The 22083-nt window shown below is 49.2% G+C and overlaps 1 protein-coding gene across 4 annotated transcripts in view; it reads right to left on the bottom strand.

Moving 5' to 3' along the window:
• The window catches only part of GATAD2A (GATA zinc finger domain containing 2A), a 99418-nt gene that overhangs the window by 2124 nt on the left and 75211 nt on the right, over positions 1-22083 (bottom strand). For 3 of the 4 annotated variants that reach the window (XM_016210787.2, XM_087816839.1, XM_016210786.2), the window contains 9 exons: positions 11230-11362; positions 10968-11099; positions 9492-9581; positions 8749-8880; positions 8417-8584; positions 6429-6708; positions 4445-4743; positions 3710-3784; positions 3233-3428 (listed from right to left, as the gene is read on the bottom strand). In XM_016210787.2, the coding sequence (XP_016066273.2) occupies positions 3233-3428; positions 3710-3784; positions 4445-4743; positions 6429-6708; positions 8417-8584; positions 8749-8880; positions 9492-9581; positions 10968-11099; positions 11230-11362 (1505 nt within the window). The remainder of the gene's footprint in view (positions 1-3232; positions 3429-3709; positions 3785-4444; positions 4744-6428; positions 6709-8416; positions 8585-8748; positions 8881-9491; positions 9582-10967; positions 11100-11229; positions 11363-22083) is intronic. The other variant, XM_016210788.2, reaches the window with a different exon arrangement.

Genomic DNA, 22083 nt, shown 5'->3' with positions numbered 1-22083 from the left:
GGATCCCCAGCTGCAACAGGGCCTTCCCAAGAGCTTTTTTATTTTTTTTTAAACCCTCACTGAGAATAATTTCTCTACTGCTTTTCAGAGAGGGAGGGAGAGACAGACACACCAATGTGAGAGAATAATATTGATCAGCTGCCTCCTGATGCCTCCTACTGGGGATTGAACCCGAAACCCTGGCATATGCCCTGACTGGGAATTGAGGGAATCAAATCCATTGAGTGCATGGGACAAAGCTCAACTAACTGAGCTACACAAGTTAGGGCTCACTCCCCTCCCCCCTTTTTAAACTGATTTCAGAGAGAGGGAGACAGAAACACCAATGATGAGTCATTGATTGGCTGCCTCCTGCACACCCTCTGCTGGGGATCAAGCCCGAAACCCGGGCATGTGCCTACCAGGAATTGAACAGAGATCTCCTGGATCATATAGGTTGATGCTCAACTGCTGAGCCACATCGGCCAAGCTCAGTTTTGCATTTTTGATGGCCACAAGAAAAATTGAACTTTCTTTAAATAGGTTTCTTTCCTTTTTTATCGATTTTTTAGAGAGAAAGGAAGGGAGAGGGATAGATAGAAACACTGGTGAGAGAGAAACATCATTCATCAGCTGCCTCCTGCATGCCCCCACTGGGGATCAAGCCCACAACCCAGGCATGTGCCGTGACTGGAAAATGAACCGATATCTCCTGGATCCTAGGTTGATGCTCAACCGCTGAGCCCCACCCCGCTGGGCTGAATGGCAAATCTTTATTTGGAGCTCTTCTAGGCATAATGGGAGGGGTGATAGGTTGTGTGCTGCATTTGGTTGAATTTTCTGTAATCCACTTTCTAGTGATTTCAAGTAGAAAATTTTTCTACCTCATTTCTTGATTATTGTAGCAATAAATTTTAAACGCATTGAAAAAGGCACAACTTATCAAAAAGAAACCTACTTTTTTATACCAATTGATACTTTTGCACAAGATACTGCTATACACCAAATACCGATGTGCTCAATCAACTCCCTTTATATATATGTTGCAATCCACTATACGTGTAGGTTTTGTGACGTTATGTGTGGATATTGTAGAGGCATCGTGAAGGGTTGATATTATACGTACTGGCCTTTTATCTTTACGTGTAAGGAGAATAATGGGACTTTTCTGCAAAAATGTCATTTCTCCTCTCTGAAGGCTGTTTTTTCTTTTAGTAGTTTTGGCAACCCACAATTCTCCCTTATTGTTCCCCAGACCAGTGCTTTGTTCTTCAATAATAGTTCAGCTGTAGACATGCTGTTGTAGTAGTTATCTTGGTAAATATAATGCCAAGAACCAAGAAACGGCAATAAGATGGATAATACAGTCTGCTGTAACTCTTTACCTTCACCTGTAAATATGTCGAAGTTGCAAATATAGCCACTGTCACTTTCACAAAGCATCCTTACTAATATTCTGTGTTTTATTATATTTTCCGATTACTTATCTTGAATCTGATGTGTTCTCTCCATGCAATCATTGCTTCAAGTGATAACTGCTATTTTGGTATATATAAAGATTTAAATTTTGAAATAAAGTGATCCAAAAGAAGTCTGACTTGTAAAGATGGTCTGTGTTACATGTTGTGAATAGTTCAGACGAGAGAATGTAAGTATTTGCTCAAACCTCTTTCTAGTCACAGTTTTTGGAAATATGGGTGACTCAAGTCAAGGATCAGTTGACCAGTAATCGTTCCATTCTGGCTTCTTCGTTAATCCCATCAATATAATTAAACCAAGAAATGTCTTTATATCCATATAAGTAATATCTATCCATGGTGAAGTTTTAGCAGAGGTTTTGTGGTATTTTTCCATTTGGTGATGGTATGAATTGGTTTGAGAAGTAATGAGATCGAAAAAATCCTCATTAAAAAAAAATTGGTTACTTTACTTATACTTTGTGGGTCTTCAAACTGAACAGTTATGCCTGAAATATTTGTATAATCCTCCAAGGCTGGTAAAATGCCTTTTTCTGCCCATTCTTCTTCAGAATCACTTTCACTGTTGGATACTATCACATTTCTCTTTTGCCTTTGTGATGGTATAATGTCAGGCTCATTACTATCTTCCAGCTGACTACCAAAGTCACTTGGCCAATCAGACAGTATCTGCACATAATTTGCTCAAACGTTCTTCTCCGTCGCGACGTGTCTTTTTTAAAACTTTTGCCATAATAAAAGATGGATGGAAAGAACTAGATGTATTGCTTGGCATGCCTCTGGAAATACTAACTGATGGGTTGAGAAAAGGGCATGCATAATGCAGAGGAAAACTAGGGAAGGCTGAAATAAGTGCCGAGCAGTGAAGTGCAGATACAAGTTATCTCGTGACTGGTCAATGACATTTGGGAATGGAAACAAGAGTATACTTGTGACATGTCAGCAAGGTGTTTAAAATTACTTAAATTAATGTAAGGGCAGACACAAGTTATCTTATGACTGATCAGTAACATTCAGACACAGAAACACATGTATACTTGTGACAGGTCAGTAAGGTGTTAATGCTAGCACATAAGTAAGAAATTTCAAAAATAGGATGACCCAGAATGGTGGGGTTATGAGAGATTGAGTAATACCTGCCTGAGCATCTCCAAATGCCCTTGGTTGTTCCTCAAATGTCACCTCCCTCAGAGGCCTTTGTAACCTCAGTTATAAAGTCCAGCCCCAGCCGCTGCCCCAGAGTTCCCCTCCTCCTCCCTGCATTCTTGTTCTCTTTTGCATTTTACACCACCCGATCTGTCCAAGCCAAAAGGTGGGAAGAGTGGCCCACACATCAGGGAATAAAGGACACTGTCTGGCTGAGCAAAAAATAGTACAGCATAGAAGGCACAAGCTACCTAACGTTCCCTATGGGGAGGGGAAGTTAGGTGAGCATCTGCACTGACAGGAGTCCCCTGGATGGTGGGGTTAACAGTGCCTGAACTGGGTCTGTCCTACCTTTCAGGCAAAGGGCTAAGCGTTTGGGTACAGAGCACAGAGACAATGAGGGTGATTAGGATCTACCCAGGGCTGTCACTTGTTCAGGACATCCTATTTAGTGAAAAAGAGAGATTCAGCTGAAGAGCTGGAGACAGATGCTCTCAGGGAGCAGGTCTGGGGGTTCAGGGCCCTTTGTGCCATTTCCCTTCACCATGTGCAAGACTTTGTTAAAATAAGGAAGGGATGGACCCAACCACAGCAAGGTTGCTACTTTGAGCCCCTCAGGGGCTGCCCACCTGTACTCAGGGGTGCCTTCTTCCAGTTGGAGGTGGTGTTGCCCTTGCCAGAACTAACGGCTCTCTCGGAATGTCTGCCGGTCCTGCTGACGAGAGCTGTGGCTGAAGCTGCATTCTGCAGTTTGGGCGACTGGCTGAACGTGTGCAGGACACCTCGGGGCGTCGTGGCCGAGCCCCGGGACAGCTGGCTGGAGGCCTAAAGTGGAAAGAGGGTGCAATGGCTCATTGGGAAAGGAAAGGGCAGTGGGTGGGATGCTCAATGCAGCCTTTCCTTGCTGTGGCTGACCTCTTCCCACCCACACAGGGTCCCTAAAGTCCAAAATCAGGAGACCAGGTAAGTTACACCAAGGGGACAGGGGAAGGAAAGAGGAAGAGAGAGAAACAGACAGACAAACGCAGGTAGCTGACATCCCGGTCTAGGGCGTGAGGGCTGGTTGGTAGCGCGGTGCAGGGGACTCCCAGCACTCCAGTTCTGACCTGTAGCACAGCCCCGTTACTCCAGTCGCGGGCCTCTCCTGAACGGAACGCCAACTTACGCCGGGGTTTTATGACCTACACAAACGGGGGTTGAAATCAAGATCAGCACCATCCACAGGCCGGCCCAGGGTGACCTAGAGTGACCAAAGGGCAGCAGCTGTGGCCACATGAGGCCTAGTCCCCACAGGACAGGTCGTTTCCTGAGGGCAGTGTGGCCTCCCACTACGTAGGGACCTTGAGAAGATATGATCATTAGTGAATTACAAATGACTTCCAAGGATACAAAACACTGCCAACAGAAAGCTTTGGATCTACAGGGGGTGGGAAAGCAGAGCATTAAAAACAGTAGCCAAAAAAATTTGATTTCAAACTTCCTTCTCTCCTTAATTTAGCTAGAACATTTCTTCCAAATATCCCTTTTGTATCTCAATGTGGCTATCAGAAAAGTCCTTAAAGACAAGAAGTACTTGTCGGCAGCACAATGAGCGTGAAAGCTACAAAATCTAAAAAAACTGCAAATTAGTATTTTCACCACCGAACACCACCATTAAACGCAATTTAGACACAGTTAACAATCAGGCAGATGCTCGCCGAATGTGGGACAGAACACCAGAACACTTTGCCTGCTAGCAACAACTTCTCTGCCAGGGAACAGGCACCTCTCCTGGAGGGTGAGGCCCCGGTCCAGTTCCCAGGCCTCCAGGTCATGACTCTGGCTCCTACACAAGGACTCACCTGCTTCAGAGTAGGATGCGGGGCAGTGGCGGGATCAGCTTTGGCCTGCACAGGAGCTGCACCCTGCTGCAGAAGGCGCTGCTCAATTTCCTGTTCCTGCTGCAGTGCTTTCACGAAGGCTGCCTTCAGCCTGCTCGTGTGCTCCACCTTGAGCGCCTTCTTCTGGTTGGAAGCCATGCAGTTCTCACACATGATGGCACCACCCTTCTCCTCCCGCCAGCGACACGTGAAGTCTGTCTTGCACTGTGCACACATGTAGGGCTCCCGGGACAGCACGACGGCAGCTGACATCCTGCCTGCTGTAGGGGGAGATGGGTACGCTCACATCAAAGGAACAAGACGTCAGTCAGAACCCCCACTACCCAGGATACAGGATAGAGGAAGAGCAGCATCCCAAGCCATGTAGCTCAGAAAACCAAAGCCTCAGACGCCATCTGTATGCACTGGGCCAGCCTCAGGGAAGCTTTTCAGGCTGGAGCTTTGGAAATGCGTGGGTCAGGCATCCTTGGTATGAACTCTCAAAAACATTATGTAGCACCCTAGCCAGTTTGGCTCAGTGGTTAGAGCATCGGCCTGTGGACTGAAGGGTCCAGGGTTCAATTCTGGCCAAGGACACGTATTTCGGTTGCAGGCTCCATCCCCGGCCCTGCTCAGGGCACGTGCGGGAGGCAACCAATCGATGTGTCTCTTTCACATCGATGTTTCTTTCTCTCTCCCTCCCTCCCCCCCTTCCACTCTCTCTGAAAAGCAATGGGGAAAAAAAATATATATATATATCCTCTGATGAGGATTAAAAAAAAAAGTTACATAGTGCCATCATCTTGGCTTCTCCCAATGGCCTTGCCCACAGTGTAGGATGGGCAGGAATTCTGGTCTGACTTGGCCTCCCATCTGCCCTTCCTATACTGGCCTTGCAGCAGCTCTTTTGCTAATAATATTACCTCATCATAAAGAAGATACCAAAGGGAGCCAGACACACAACCAGGCCATGTCAGAGCCTGCACCCCTCTCTGTGGTTCCTCAAGGCAACCTCACAGGTGGAGACTGTTAGCCCCTTCCCTGTTCCAGTTATGACTACGCCTCCTCCTCAGTTATGAGCATCTGAAAAGCTTACACAGGAAGAGGGTTCAGGCTGGCTGCTCAATTAATGTCACTACCAGCTCCATTTCAGGGCACAAGCGTCCCCAGTTCAGTGGCTGGTGGAGGGCCCTAAGGGCTAACATGGCCTCCACCTTCATTTCCAGTATTGTTTTTGATCACTATCCTGTTTATGCCCCTTTTATTCCTAAAACCACCTAACATGCAAGTACATTTTCCAAACTGTTTCCAAGGAGGGCAATACAGTGAGTCTGACTTAGGTGTAGGTGTCCTCTCCCACCTTGGGGGCTCTGAACACTCAAGGCTCTGTTTGGAAGCAAAGCCTGTCATGTCAATCTCCAGCAGGCATTCTTCCTCACTGACCACCTGCCTCACAGCACACCAGCATCACAGTGCCACTGCTTGTCCCCCTAGATACGTGTTTAGGGGACTTGAGCTTCACCAGGGCCTGGTTCTCAGGAGACCCTAACAGGAAAGGTGCCTGCAATGTGTTTAAAAAGCTATCAAACCTCTGCCCTGGCCAGGTGGCTCAATTAGTTGGGGCATCCTCCCATACACCAAAAGGTTGCTGGTTCAATTCCTGGTCAGGGCGCACATGGGAGGCAACTGATTGATGTTTCTCCCTCCCCCCTCCCCTTCCTTTCTCTCTCTCAAATCAATAAACACGTCCTTGGTTAAGGTTAAAAAAAAAAAAAAAAGCTGTCAAACCTCACAACAAGCAGAACTGATGATGAAACAATACCCATAATATCCATAATAGCCAATCTTTAAGACAGCTCTGGGTACACCATAGGTGCATAGACAAGGCTGTACATTTGAAAAAACCTATGTAACAGAAGCTTCAGTGGCAAGAGATGAAAACAACCCTAGCTCAGGGCGCACTTACCTTGCGTCTCCAGTAGGTTCTGTACCACCTCCTCTAGGCCAACCAGGTAGATGAATTCGTTGTTGGCAGCACTGGGCAGGAAGTTCATCTCTGGGGCAGGGGGTTTGGGCGGGGGGATTTCAAGCAGCGTCTTCTCCAGCTGTTTGCGCAGTGCGAGCTTGGCAGCCGCCTGCCGGCTGGCTGGAGAATCACCAGATGTGACCACGGAAGTCACGCTGGTGGGGGTGGAGTTGCCCTGAGCAGAGGTGACTGTCGTTCCTTTCAGTGAGGCTGGGGATGGCTTTTGGGAAACAACAACCTGGTCAGGGTGCTGGGGGTGCCCCGTCCTGAGGCAGGCCCTACTGCTGCACCCACAGCCTAGGTCAGCACCATTAGCTGTACTAATTAATGGATCCTTGAGAAATTCCAAGCTGCCTGATATCTGTGAGCAGCAGGCAGAATAGTATTAAACCATCTACCCTATGAGATGACCAATCTTGTACGCAAACTTGTTGAGGCTTAGCTGATCTCCAATAAACCACACACATTTAAAATCTGTAATTTGCTGCATTTTGCCAGGAGGACACCCCTGAAGCAAGCTATCACCATAACCAGGACAGTGAGTACCGCCTTAGTGATGTTCCCCCAGCACCAACCCAGATAGCATGGCGACTATCTAATCTATATGACCAGACCCTCCTCTCAGCACAGGTCTGGGCAGCTTCCTTTCTCACAGGGGTGCAATGGTGGCTTAAGTGGCATCTCTGGCATTTCTCTTGTGAGCATCTTTGTATGTGCTTACCTGAGATGCTAATGTTTTAGCTCACATGTCCTCATTTGGGTTGCAGGAAAGAGTAACTCCTGCACCAGCCTATCACCCCTCAACCTTCTCAACTGTTGCTATTCCTGCACTACTTTATTGTCTTTGTCTGGACCCCAGTGGCCAACGCTCCATTGTCTCCTTGCTCCAGTTCACTCACCCCCAACACTGTCATGTGCTCTTCCCAAAACCTGGAGCTGACCTTGACAGTTCCCTCAGACACTCCCCAACACAGAGGATGCCATCGCAGCATTTTGACCTGGCCAACCCCCCACTGACCAACCAGCCAGTTTTCCTTGACCCCTTCTTGGGTTCCCCACCTCACTGGGAACAGAGCCCCCTGGCTCCACTGCTGCTGGCCTGCTTTCTTCCATCCTCCTGGCATGCTGAAATGGGAACAGGGTCTGGCACACAGAAGGGATCTGATCAAGGTTTATGGGGTAAATAAACTGCTTGCATAGGTCAAACTTTTGTTCTCCCAGGACATCCCTATGTGGTGGCAGGACTGCACTTGATCCCGACCTAGAGGAGGCAGGCAAGAATACACCAGGCCAATGGAGACAGAGATGCTGACTCGCCAATCAGCAAAAGCCCCTGCACACCCAGTAATTTTATCTGTCAATGGGGCTTTGCTTCTAGCCTGTCAGCCCCTGGTCCTGTCTTGCTGACTCTGTTGAGTAGGGACAGACCCACCCCATCTCGGAGGTTTTGTCCAGAATTGAAGGGACTTGTGGATAAGAATAGATACATTGGTGCTGTGAGGACATTTGCAGACACATGCTGCTCATGTGCTTGCGCCTGTGGGGGAAGGGTGGAAAGGGATCTGGTGCCCCCCAGCCATCTCCAGGCCCATCAAACACCTCCCTGGCCTCATCTACCCTTCCCAAGCCTGCCTCCCCCAAGCCCTCAGAGTCCTGTCACCGCTCAGGTCTGCACCCCTCACCCTCTCAGCAACTCTCCACCTCTGCCACATGTCAGATCTGAACACAGAATTCCTGCCTGTGACCTAACATGCCTGACACTCCCAGAGGAGCTCAAGTATAAACCACATGGGGTATCTGAGGCCTCACCTGGCTCCGAGGGAGCAGGTAGGTCACATCGAACAACCCAACTGTACCCCTAGGACTGTGGGACCTTTTGGGGGCAGCTGCAAGGCACACTCCCCAAGTCGGCACAGCACGGCCCTCACCTGCGGGATGTTGACGAGCAGACTGGTGTTGGGGACATTGGCGACACGGATAAGGCCCTGCTGGATGATCCTCTGTCCCTGAATTTGCACATTGGGCACAGATGCCCGGGGGGCCAGGAGTAGTGGAGGTGGCCCCGTGCTGGAATGTTGTCTGATGTTGTGGATTTGCTGTGGGGTAGGGACAAGACAATGAGGGACAGTAGAGGGAGGTAGAGGAAAGGGCTGGGCTCCGCAGCCTCCAACTGAGGTCTGGAAAGGGTCGTTTCTGTGAGGTAAACAGTTGGTTGGGGCTGCCTGGCCGTATTCCTGTCCCAAGAGTGCACCCTGCTCACCTGGGCCCCCCTGACGAGTGGGGGCATGACGACCTGTGAGCTCGCCTGCGGCCCCAGCTTCGAGGACACCTGCTGCCCACCACGGACGAGGGGTGGTGGGATGACACTACCAGGCATTCGAGTCGAAGAGGTCTGTAAACGATACCAATCTCTGTATCTAAACATTTTTTTAAACAAACAGGTTTGCTATTTTTATAAAAGCACTGTTCATAACAAAAAAGGAAGAATAGAAAAGACATAAAAACAAGGAACACAGACTCCAACAAGAACCTTGACAGCATGGGCTCAGTCAAGACACAAGCCCCACCACTATAAGAGTCCAGCTAACCAGGACTGGTGCCTGGTGCCTGCTGGTGTGAGCTGGGGGCTCAAGTTTGTGTGAGGGGAGCTGGGCCCCTGTCCAGACCTCAGCCCTGTGGCTGGGAGCAAGAACTCTGCCTGTCTCACCCTGTGAGCAGAGGAGGCTGGGACAAGGCACCACTGCCTTTGGGAGACTTGGAATGAAGGGAGCCCAGTCTGTCTAGGTAGGATCTTAGTCCTTTCTCCAGTCTCAATAGGAATGGTTATAGGAGGGGCCTCCCATTCGTTGGTGTGATTTGTTTATGATGTCAATGGTGGCCTAGTTTGGGAATGTGAACATGATTTAGGGGCTACCAGCAGGAAAATCTCACCCAGTCTAATCAAAAGGAGCAGGCAGCCTTTTGCAGGGCTGCTCAAGAGCCTGATCAGGAGGGAACACTGACCTGAAGTGATGGCTTCCCGGAAGGAATGTTCTGGGTGCCCCGCACGAGCGGGGGAGGGGTGGTCACGGTGCTCCCAGTGGAGCCTGTGGGCTGTAAGAGAGCAGGATACTCGGGAGATGAGATAGCCATCAGTCCTGCCCACCCCATAATCCTGATGGAGGACTGATTTTCTTCCTATCACAAAGGTACTAGGCTTGCAAAGGTTCTGCTTCCAGCCTGGTAAGTGACCAGTCTATCTGCGACAGGAACTGACATGTTCAAAATGGGCAGAGGAGAGCTTTTCCAGCACCCCTCTCCCGCTGGGGACTCCTGGCACTACTCTGTGGTTCAGGTGCTGGCTCTGCCATGTGGGGTGCAGGAAGGGCAGGAATGGGAAAGGACCCAGGGCCTGGACATGTTAATCCCAACTTTGGGACTCTTAAAGTAACATATTCCACTAGGGAAAGGACAGGGATAGGCTTGGGTCACTTTACCTTATCTTCAACAACTGACAAGGAAATAAGTAATAGGCAGGCACTGTCTACCCAGAGATTAACAGACGTCAGGCAACATCTACTTGCTGACTGAGTGGGGTGAGAATTCAAACAAACCCCCCAAGTCAGACCAGTGGGTGTCCTTCTCCTGTCCCTTTCTCTTGGAGGATATGAGTTTTACACACTGTTAGCCATCCTGCCCGACATGCAATCACTTTTCTGGTTTAGTGACTGGTTCTAAGGACAGCCGTATAATCAACCTGGAATCTTCCCAGAAATCCAACAAAACAAACATGAACTTGCCCTACACGATAAGCTGTGCTCAGAGCAGCACCACAAAGAACCTCAGGCACTGGGACAGTACCTCTGTCCACGATCCCACAGCAGCCTCCGCAGGCCAGCACAGCCACATACAGGGCAGGAGGGCTTTCTGGAAACGAACTCGGGACAGAGCTCCGAACCTAGAAGTGTGCTTCCTGCAGCTTCACACATCTATCTGCTTTCCATTCCCTTGATGCTTTGAGAGGAAGTGAGTTTTATGTACTCAGATATGAAACATGCTAGACCAAGCAGTACTCTGATATTCTCTGACATCCTTTTAGCTAAATCTAAAATGGGGACTTGAGTCTCCAAGTTTATTTTTTTTTTAATCCTCACCAGAGGATATATTTTCCATTGCTTTTCAGAGAGTCAGAGAGAGAGAGAAAGTGAGATACATTGATGTGAGACACACATTGATTGGTTGCCTCCCACACAAGCCCCGACCAGGGCCGGGGATGAGCCTACAACCGAGGTATGTGCCCTTGGCTGCAATCAAACCTGGGACCCTTCAGTCCGCAGGCCAACGCTCTAACTGCTGAACCAAACCGGCTAGGAAACCAAATTTCTATTCAGATATTGGCCCTCATCCCCAAGGAAACCCGTCCCCACGTGACCAGTCTTTCTAACCCCAGCTCTGAATGGCTTCCACTGACCCTTAAGGAAGGTACAGACTCACACACACCTTCTGGGCGGTGGTTTCCTTTTGTATTTGACTCTGCCGCAACTTTTTCAATAAAACGAGTTTTGCTTCTTCTAACCGTAACTCTTCTTTCAGCTGCTTAATCATCCTTTCTCGTTCTTCAGGACTGCTTTTCTGCAAGTTCAAGAGAACAGGGTTGAGAGGGAGGCCCAGCAGCCAGCCAGAAGCACAGGCCCCACTGTCACCAGTTGCATTCAGGGATGCTGTTGGGTGTGGTGGTCCACAGCATGGGGACAAGGCTCACCATAAGGTCCTCGGTGCTTGTCTCCTGCAAGGCCTCCTTTGGAAGCCCATTCACCCGAGGACTCACGGGCTGCTCATTGTCAGACAGCACAATCACATCAGGCGAGGGGGCTCTCTTCTCGGATTTCATGTCACTGTACAGTAGGGACAGCAAATCATTACCAGAGCACACCGACTGTGCAGGACACTGTTCCCCAGAGCCCCATGCCCATAACCCTCAGATGCCGACTCAAACACAGACACAGCAAGAAGGTGGCAAGCACACTGTCCCACTGGTGACAACATCTTTCCTTGTGTCCTCCCTGATGGCCTCCCCACTACCCACCCAGGTTGCCTTCTCTCACTACTCACCATGCAGTACCCAAACCCACCGGTGCACAGCTGGGCCCCTCCCAGTTGGGACTGTTCTTGGTGCCTGCTTCTGTGACCCTGGGGATGAGGACACTTATATGTCTGAGGGTGACACAGACATTTTGGAAAACACCACCACTTCTTTCTCTACCATGTGGCTAGGTGTTGAATTAAAAATGTCAGTGGTTAGCCCTGGATGGTGTGGCTCCATGGTTAGAGTGTTGGCCTGCACACAGAAGTGTCACGGTATGTACCTGGGTTGCAGGTTTGAATCCCGGCCCCAGTCAGGGGAGGTGTGGGAGACAACCAACTGATGTGTATCTCTCACATCGATGTCTGTCTCCCCCACCCACCCACACTCTCTAAAAAATCAACAGAAAAAATATCCTCAGGTAAGGGTTAACATAAACAAACAAACACTTGGCCCTGGATCCTGGCTGAGGCTGCCTGCTGGATAATCCCTCCTGGACCACATGTGGCCTCTTCATCCTTCCAGTGGCAACATGGCAGTAGTGGCTACATGTTTTGAAATAGACTAGAATATGGGATACATTTTATATCACAGGTCTGAGTACTCTTTGCCCATCTGATCTGCTCACAAACTGGTTCCTAGCAACTCCTATCCTCCATGCTCTAACAGTGGGTGAATCGGTCTGGTGCCAAAGCCACCCGTCATTACTTTCTCGTCCTCTTATCCCAACCCTACCCACTCCCAAGTCTCCTAAGACATATAGGCACATCTGAGCCTCTGCTATGGTGTCACTGGCCCCATACATAGAATCAATGGGTCCCAGAGACGTCACTTCACCCCCAACCAAGCAAGCGGCTCCATTTGTTGAAGGCACAATGTAAACTTTCCCTTAAGATCTGGCTTCAATACTTGTGTTGAAGGAATGAGATCATTCTTTCCCTCAGCAGTAAAACCAGGACAAAATGCGTCCGCTAGGTGGCACTGTTGACCAGAGAACAAACTGATAAAGTTAACTGAGTAACAGCTCAAAGTTGTCCCACTCCTTCCACTACATCCCAGTTTTAAGCAGGGGCAGAATTATAGTTGGACAACTGATGCTTAATAGCCCACTAAACCACCTTTTCTGTTCCTGGTGTGAGCTGCACATTCACAGAGGACCAGATGCTGAAGGTCCACTAACTCTCCCTGGATCCGGGGACCTAGGCCCCCTATCCCAATCCAGGCCAATCCTAATCCCCCCTCCCAGAGCTGCATGGCAGCTGCACCTCAACACTCCCAGTCCTGATCCAATTTAACCAGCACAAGAGACCAGGGAGGTGGAAAAAAAGGCACCGACTTCAAGGCATACAACTGCTCATTGGGGTTATTAGCCCACATTCTCAAGTACAGAATCTGGCTGCTGCTTATAAAGTATCCCAGGACATCTCACACTGGCCTCAGTAAACTTAAAATCAACCTAATTCAGGAACCACCACTCTTTTAAGTCTCTGTGTCTCTCTGTTGGCTGCCCATTCAGCCCAAGATCAACTTCCAAGGTGACCCTGGGCTCCAATTCCAGGTTCTCTGGACATGCATACAGACACCAAGCAGATGCAAGACCCCAGCACAGGATCTGTGGCACTGGTCCCTGTCCAGGTGGGCTTTCAGGTGGCTGCACACAGGCAGAGCAGCAGCCCAGGCAGAACCACATCTAGAGTTAGACTGTAGGCACTTTCTAAGGAAGTATGTGCTGGAGGAGGGCGACTCACATGGATTTATCACTTTTCAATCATCTCATTGAGGGTGTGCACTTCTTCAGAGGGTGAGATGTAAAAATCCCTGAAATTTGCCTGAGGGAAGAGAGCAGGAACCAGACCATCTGGAAGCTGCAGCTCCTTGAGATGGCCACTGAACACAGCACTCCTAGGTCCCATCTTAGACTGATATTAATCAATAACTCGTCCAAGAGATGACATCACCTCCTATCAAAGATCACTCAGCATCCCAGCAGGGAGTGAACTTCCTGTATGCTAATCAGGCCACCAAAAAGTCATGTGACAAAGGCATTTCCCTCCTTGGTCATGTGACCCTTTAACTGTGCCTTCCAAAGTGAAAACCATAGCAACAGCCAGTTCTAACCGGTTTGTGACAAGCAGCCTTCATTTTGAGAAGTGAGGTAGGGTTCAGGTGTTTGTCAGAAAATGGAGGCACCCAGTTCACCCTGGAGCTGCCAGGCTGGCAGGCACTTCCTGTGTGGTGCCCACCCACGGAGACTATGGTATGTTACAGAGACTGGGTCACTTCCAAACACAGAGGGACCACCAGGCCCTCTAGTTTCCAACATGAAAAACTTTCCTAAGCTCCATCTGTAAAACAAAGGTCCTTCAAGTGTCTCAGTTCCTTCCCAGAGAGTTCTTCTAATTCAGGAAAAATAATACCTCTTTGATACAGGATCAAAATTAACATGGGCATTCTTCTTAAAAAATTGTTTTAAATTATAGAACCACTTAAGCCAGAGAAACAAAAGCAGAGAAAATCTAGCCCAACAAGCTAGGGGGATGGTAGCATGGCCCCGTGTACTGCTTCAGTCCACGGCAGTCACCTGGGCAACAAGTTTATTTGGAAGCTACATGACTTCAGGGCAAATCCAGTAAACCCATCCTGGGAACCCTTATGTAAAATATTATAATCAAGAGCTTTTATGTGGCCTATGAAAAATCACTGGACGCAGGCCAAGCTGTAATCAGCAAAAATGGTCTCAACACCTCCTCCCTCTTGGGCAGGCCCTGGCTAAACAAACACAAAAGTTGTTACATGCCAGGAACTCCCCTCAAGTTTTCTGGAGGGAAGACCAGGATTATAAAACTTAATTTATGACAGAATCCTGCACCCACTATGCCAGGCTACTGTCCCAGCAGTTCACCAGCCAGAGGTCAGTGTGAGGTTAATATTTAGTGTCATGTCCCCCCCCCTTCCCTGCCCCATGCCAAAGGAAGCAGTCTCATCGAGGGAAGGTAGAAACAATCCTCAGAAGCTCTGACCTTTGTCATTCTCTGAGCCTGCCTGATCATTGGGGAAGGAGTACTTAATCTGGACTCTTGCATTCATCCATTCATTCAACTCTTATTTGCTGAATGTCCACCTAAGAAGTAGGTGGTGCCAGTGCCAGGCAGTGGGGATAAACCTCTGGATAAAAGGTGATTCTGTCCTTAGGATCCACCAAGGGAGATAGGAACACTACCCACCTCAGCTCAGGAGCAGCTGGGGAAGCTTCTCCAGGCCTTGTAGAAATGTAGCATCTTGCTGCCCTACACCTGCTCAATCTAAGCCTACATTTTTAGCAAGATCTCTAAAATTCCTGCACACATTAGGGAAGCTGGGGATGTACAATAAGACCTCAGGACAACAAATTCCTCCTCAGGACCAGCAGCAATAAACCATTCCCTGCCAGAACCTTCTTCTCTACGTCTCTAGCCCAGCAGTTAGGCCCAGAAGCAGGTGGCTGCTCCTTGTGGTTAAAGGTGGAGTGAGTAGTTGCTAGATCAGCACCAGCCTCACCTGTTCCTTCTGCAAACTCCCACCTGGGCCCCAGGACATTCCTCCTACTGGAGCACATTCACACCTCCCAGGCCAAGCTGATTCTTACCCACCCCATCCAGCCCCACCAGTCTCCATACCCTGGGCTCATTTAGCTGTGGGCTCCTACCTTCACCACCATTCCCTCCACCACACTCCCAAGTCCCCCTTGTGAACCCCAACACACAAGATGCACTTCAAACCTTCTGTGCCCTCAGAAGGTCCCTGGCTGGCCCAGCTACTCCTCTGGTGTAGTCAGTGCTCCCACAGTATATGTGCCTGGGGAAGCCTTCTTAAACCCTGCCCACCACTGTCCATCCTGGGGCTGGGGAGCTCAAAGCAGAACTCTGGGGGATCCACTTAAGGGCAGCACAGGCCTAGTAGTGTGCCCCTGCCAGCGACCAGCACCCTCACCCTCACACCAGCAAACTCACCCAACGAAAGTGCCTCTGCCTTCCCAAACAGTCATTGCCCATTTCACAGGCAGGTTTTCTTCCACCCCAAGTTGGGGCAGCAGGATGCCACAGAACAGCAGCCAGGGCCCCAGGGCCCCACGACTCCCAGTAAGAGCCAGGATGCTCCCAGGATGACACAACAAGCAAAGGACAAGAGATTGGCTGGTTCCAACAGAGCACTGCTTGGTCCAGACCTGATGTGATACTAGGAATTCAGAAGAGGCGGTGAGGCTCCCCACCTCCCTAGAGCCAGAAGAGCAAGAATCTCCTCCTAGTGCCATGCTGGCTAGGGGTGGCAGAGAGGCCACAGAGCCTTCTCCCAGAGCCCGTGGCCATGCTCACAAAGGCCTACCATGAGTGGGCACTGTGCACTAAGGTTGCACACTGGAGAAGGGGACAGGTGTTGCTATCATACTCCCATAAAACCACCTGTGATCTCACCTGGTTCTGTTTCTTGCAAGTGAGGAGTCTAGGGCACGATACTTCCCTCTCTGTGCCTCCTACAAGGATGGAAATGGGTTTCACCTCGGCTACCCCTCAGAGTTGCTAGGTGAGGCTCAGATACCCTAGGAAGCTGTCAGGACAGTCGGAGTCCTGACCATTCCTGAAGCATTAAGGGGCTGCTCACTGTGAATGCCGGCTTGGCACACAATCGACTACTGAGGTAACACTCTTAAGATTCTCAAACCTGGGAGGGCAGGGGTTGTGTCTGTTCTGTGAGCTTCTGTGTCCCAGCAGTTACAGGACGGCCTCGCACAGTGGGTTTTCAGGCAACAGGGCTGGCACATGCCCATTTCCTCCTCTTCCCTGGCACCTGGTTCCAGGATGGGGTCTATGAGTCCACAAGGAACCCAGCAATACCTGTAGAGTGACTGAAAACCTTGCACACATGGGTGACTATGTCCACAGGCACAATAGATGCTGTGTTGCTAAAGGATGTGCAAATTCACTTAAAAGGATTTCTGAATTCTGTGTCATTATGTGTCTTTTCAGGAATCAGGCCCTGGAAGTCCAACCTCCAGCCTGTGAGTCCAGCACTCTGGTGGATGTTAAGAGGAAGCCCCAACACTCATGGTTGACAAAACCCTGTATAGAGAACCAGCACTCCACCCGGATGAGGTCATCAGCCCAGCCTGAGAGCCCTGTGGAGGCACTCATTCCAGCTGACCCTCGACTGTGCTCACACCCTGTCCAGTCCTGTCTCCATGACCTGGGCTGATTTTGTGACTTGCTCTCTGAACTACAGGAACATGGAGGGAGCAACACTGCTAACTTTTGAGGCAAGGCCACAGGAACCTTGCAGCTTCCACTTGGGCCCCTAGAGTGAGTGCTGTCTCCAGAAGGCCCAGATACTGCAGGTCCCGAGACCACCCTGGTATAAGATGCCAAGCTAGCTTTGTAGAAAGGGGGTCTCTGAGGGCCAGAGAGACAGACATGGAGATAGACCTAGGCTTCCCATGTGAGTGACAAAGCCACCAGACATCCAGCCCAGCTGACATGGGACTGCAAGGACTAGAGCCCAAGAAGCAGTGCCCTGTTGGAACCAGCCAACCAGGAGACCCGACAGACGATTCTACACCAATATATCATTACTTTAAAACACTAGGATAAAGGGGCCAATAGGGAGCTAGCCCACACCACGGTAACTCCTTGTCCTCCCTCAGACTGTCTCCAACAGAAGCCATCCCCCCTAGACACTACCCTGGGATAAAGCAGGGAGAGATCGGGGTGGGATTTCCCAGTAGTCACCCCTGCAGACTCTCAAAGCCCCCAAAGAGACCAGTGCAGTTCTCCTCCACACATGGCGGCTGCCTGTGGCAGATACAGAACTTGGGATAAGATGGACGTGGAGTTTCAGGAAGACCAGGTAAGAGATCAGAGCTGCCCAACAAACGGGGTGAGGAGAAAAGTCCCACAGGAAAGGAGGGGCCATCCTCAAGCCTGTGAGCTGCCACAGTTTCAGATACAACCTGGAGTGGTATCTGAGTCAAAACCAAAAGCAATTCCATGTGCTTACTCCAATGAGCACCCCCCCCCCCCAAAGCAATTCCAGAGTAACTTCTAGAAAAGTCCTACAAGAGAGAAAATAAGTTATCACCAGTTTCCCGGTAGTCCTACCACCTGGCACCATCTCACTGGCAGGCCCCTGTGAACTGGGTGTCTTGACAGACACACATTTCTGGGACCTTTCATGGCCACATGGGCATGGCGGCTGCTTACTGGGACCCCACAATACCCCACCCCACCTCCTTTTCCCAGGGACACCACTCACTCAAAGACATTCAATGTGATTAGAAAGGAAGCTCTGCTGCACAGACACAGACAGTGCCCCAAAGCCCAAGTCATGCCTGCCCAGAGGGGGAGGGGTGCCTGGTCCCTTCCCCAGACCCTACAGCCCTGTAGCCCACCCTTCCCACCCCTCTGCTGAATCCCTTCTTGGCATCCACTGCTAGTTCTCCCAGCACTGTAACTTGACACCCAGTTGGCTGGGATGTCAAGAGAAAAGCCTGCTTTGTGGGGGCCCGGGAGTCAGAACACATTTTGCTTCTTGGCCACAAAGGCCATGGAGGTGAGCAGCTGCAACAGGATTTTTGAAACCCAGTCATCATTCTTCCTGGAGACTTCAGGTCCGAGTATCACTCTGGGACTCCATTACAGTATGCTCTGCCACAGCTACAGCTGAACATCTCAGGAGAAAAGGAGGGAGCATGTGTGGCCAGGCTCTGGCCTGGGAGCCCATCCCCCCTTTAGGACCCCCAGCACAGAAGTGGGCAGTTCCAGGGCACACGGCAGAAGCAGAGGAGCACTGTGTCATCAGCCAGGTCAGGAGATGTCCAGCCTCTCTTGCTGGGGGCTCCTTCTAGGAACATAGGAACCCCCTGAAAGTCAAAACCCTGGCCAGGAAGGCCAAGACCTCACTGAATGGAAGCAGTGATAGGGGCCAGTTTCGGGGGCATGCAAAGTTCTTGAGAGCTGTATAGACAAGCCAAGGGTGAGCAGAAAGAGAGGACCCCCTAGGCCAAAAGCTGGCAGTGGCCCCATGGAAAGACTCCAACACCAAATTGCAACAAGGTAGCCTGCAGGGCTAACTCCCACCCAAGGAGGTCACTGCAGCACAACCCTGACAGGAGCCAACCTGTTCAGCCAGGAATCAACACCACTAGGAAGGTGAAATCCAATTCAGCACTCTGTTAAGAAACTTGGGAAGAGGCACTTATTAGAAATGACCAGAGAACTAAAATGCTCATCTATGTAAAGTTTGGAAAAACACCCAGGACATGTATTAATCCTTTATAATGTGGCCAGCCCTGTGCCAACCACCAAGATGCACACTTCCATGTAATCCCCTCAACTGCTTGACCGTCATACCCATCCACAGGTAAATAACAGTCTGAAGGGAGTGATTTTCTCAGGTCACATGTCTGTGGCCTGCAGAGGGTATAAGGTGGGTGAGGGTGGGTCCCATGTGAGTTTCAACTCTGGTACCTCTACCTTGGATTACCAAACACAACTTTTGTACTAGATTAAAGGGGAAAAAATTTTTTTTTTAAATATGTTTTTATTGATTTCAGAGAAAGGAAGAGATAGAAACATCATAGATGAAAGAGAGTCACTGATGGGCTGCCACCTGCACACCCTCTACTGGGGATTGAGCCCACAATCAGGGCATGTGCCCTGACTGGGAACCAAACCGTGAACTTCTGGTTCATGGGTTGCAGCTCAATCACTGAGCTACGTCAGCTGGGTAGAGGGGAAAATGTTTTTATTTATACTTAAGGATCCTAGACAGCATCTGCATGTCAAGTCCCTGAGGTGACGAAACAACAGTGTTAACACATAGATGGGGTCCTCGAACTTGACTGGGAAACAGTTCTCACTACACACGGACCATCATCTGCCTGACGAAACTAGGTGAGGTTTTGGCACTTAGGAATCCAGGCTACCAAAGGGCCAGGGCTTTGAAAGAGTAAAAGAAAAACAAACGTTGAACCTAGACTGTTGGCCACAGCATCAATGCTAACGTCCCCTCCTTCCTCTGGTCTCCTAACCACATTAGGCCAATCTTCTACCAGGGAGGACATAACAAGAACCCAAGAGCACAGCACTCTCCAGTTCAGAGGAACTCTAGACATAAGATGAACTCAACCCCATCTCTTGGGATGCCAGTTTCCTTACCAACACACAGCAAGAGAAGAATCACCTATGTGTAGGTAAAAACCACACATGAGCAACAAACACTGCTTTCCAGCTTGTAATGACCACGATCTTTTCTGATAAATGGAAAGCATACACTTTGCCTGGAAGTTTCCCATTCCTTTTAAATACCTAATTCAAACTGCTGGATCCTCCTCAACCTTCCACAGGCAAATCCTTTCAGGTTCAGCTGTCCCCCACCCCCCACCAGACCTGCTCCAGCTACTCTGAGCCCAGCAGCCAAGGAACTCCACAAAGGTCAGCCACCCAGGTCACATAGGAGGACCAGCAGGGCAGGTGTACCTCTGTGACTTTGGGAACCTGGCCCCAAACCTCAAGGAACCTTGGTTTCTTCATTTGCAGAATGAACATGGCTGATCTCAAGGGGGTGTCATGAAATATAAATGATACCAAAAAATGCATCTAGTCAAAAGATGGTGGTCCCACCTCTCTTCCAGATAGACGCAGAATGCAATGTGCACACTCAGGGCAGGCCCGCTTTTTTTGCTCTGAACTGATTCATCTGACCACCCATCCTGCAACTGGAGGTCCCTGAGGACAAGCTCCCAGGCTAAGAGCTTCTCTTCCTTCCACTGTGTGAACCCAGCAGGCCATCAACCACTGTGCTACCTGAGACATAAACACAGAGCCCTGCTGGGCATCCTGGTTCTGCCCATGCTAGACAGCCAGAACGACTCGCCTGTGCTCAATTGCATCACACTGGGCTACTAGCAGTTCCCCAGCGTGGTCTTTGGGACCCCTAGAGACACTCTGCCAGGTTGCTGCAACACTGAGACAACATCTGGTGGGGTTTTTTTTTTGCCAAGGTGGGACAGCAGTGCCAAACTATGCCAAAAGTCAGTGTTGTTACGTTATGGGCAATGCCGGTAAGGAAAAGCTGTTGATTATATTAAACCTCAGGCCTTGAGTTCAAGTTTTTTAAATATTCCGCAACAAGATTAAGTATTCCTGCTGCCTGAAGATGGACAGATACACTGTGATTATTCAAACTTGGATGTCTGGCAGCCATTTTCTCCAAAATGGTTGAAACAAAACCTATCATTTCAAGAAAAAACCAAATGTATTTGTTCACCAATGAGAAAATCTGAGCTTTCAATAAGCAAAAAATTGAATTTTGAAATGTTTGCCATTGTAGCCCGGCCAGGCGTGGCTCAGCGGTTGAGCGTCAACCTGGGATACAGGCGATCGGGGTTCGATTCCCGGTCAGGGTACATGCCCAGGTTGTGGGCTCGATCAATGACTCTCTCATCATTGATGTTTCTGCCTCTCTCTCTCCTTTCCTCTCTCTGAAATCAATAAAGATATATTAAAAAATAATAATAAAAAATCTTGAAGAAAAAAAAAAAAGAAATGTTTGCCACTGTAAACCCAACAGCTTCCCAACATAGCAGAGATTAAGTAATCTGATTTAATAATACTGAAAATGAAATGTGTCAGTACAGTTGACCCTTGAACAACTCAGGGGTTAGGAGCACTGACCACTGCCACAGTCAAAAATCCACATTTAACTTTTAAAAAAAAAATATATCTTTATTCATTTCAGAGAGAGGAAGGAAAAGAGAGAGAGAGAAACATCAATGATGAGGGAGTCATCATTGATGGGCTGCCTCCTGCACGCATCCGACTAGAGATCGAGCCAGCCCACAATCCGGGCATGTGCCCTGACTGGGAATGGAACCACGATCTCCTGGATCCTAGGTTGATACTCAACCACTGAGCCACGCCTAGCCGGGCCACATGTAATTTTTGACTTCCTAAAGCTTTAACGACTAATAAATAGCCTACTGTTGACTGGATGCCATACAGACAACATAGTCAATTCACACATATTTTGTATGTTACATGTATCACATACTGTATTCTTACAATAAAGCTAGAATAAAAAAGTCAAGAAAATCGTAAAGAAGAGACATTTACAGGACTCTATGTTATTTAATGAAAAACACTCATGTACAAGTGGACCCACACAGTGCAAACCCATGTTGTTCAAGAGTCATCTGTATTTGAAAGATCTCAATAACTCAGTAAACCAGTTTTTTCTTTTCTTTTTTTTTTTAAAATATATCTTTATTGATTTCAGAGAGAGAGAGGGAGAGAGAGAGATAGAAACATCAATGATGAGAGAGTCATTGATCTGCTGCAGCCCGCAACCAGGGTATGTGCCCTGACTGGGAATCGAACCCTGATCGCCTGGATCCTAGGCCGATGCTCAACCGCTGAGCCATGCCCGGCTGGGCTAAACCAGTTTTTTCTAATGTTCAATAATACAAAAAATGTCAAACACGAATAAAAAATCATTCAGGGGGAA

Source organism: Miniopterus natalensis, chromosome 4 (genome assembly GCF_054644295.1).
Source record: "Miniopterus natalensis isolate mMinNat1 chromosome 4, mMinNat1.hap1, whole genome shotgun sequence".
Taxonomy (NCBI): domain Eukaryota; kingdom Metazoa; phylum Chordata; class Mammalia; order Chiroptera; family Miniopteridae; genus Miniopterus; species Miniopterus natalensis.
The sequence above is the reverse complement of the archived record's forward strand: the minus strand, read 5'-3'. Positions and strand labels throughout refer to the sequence as shown.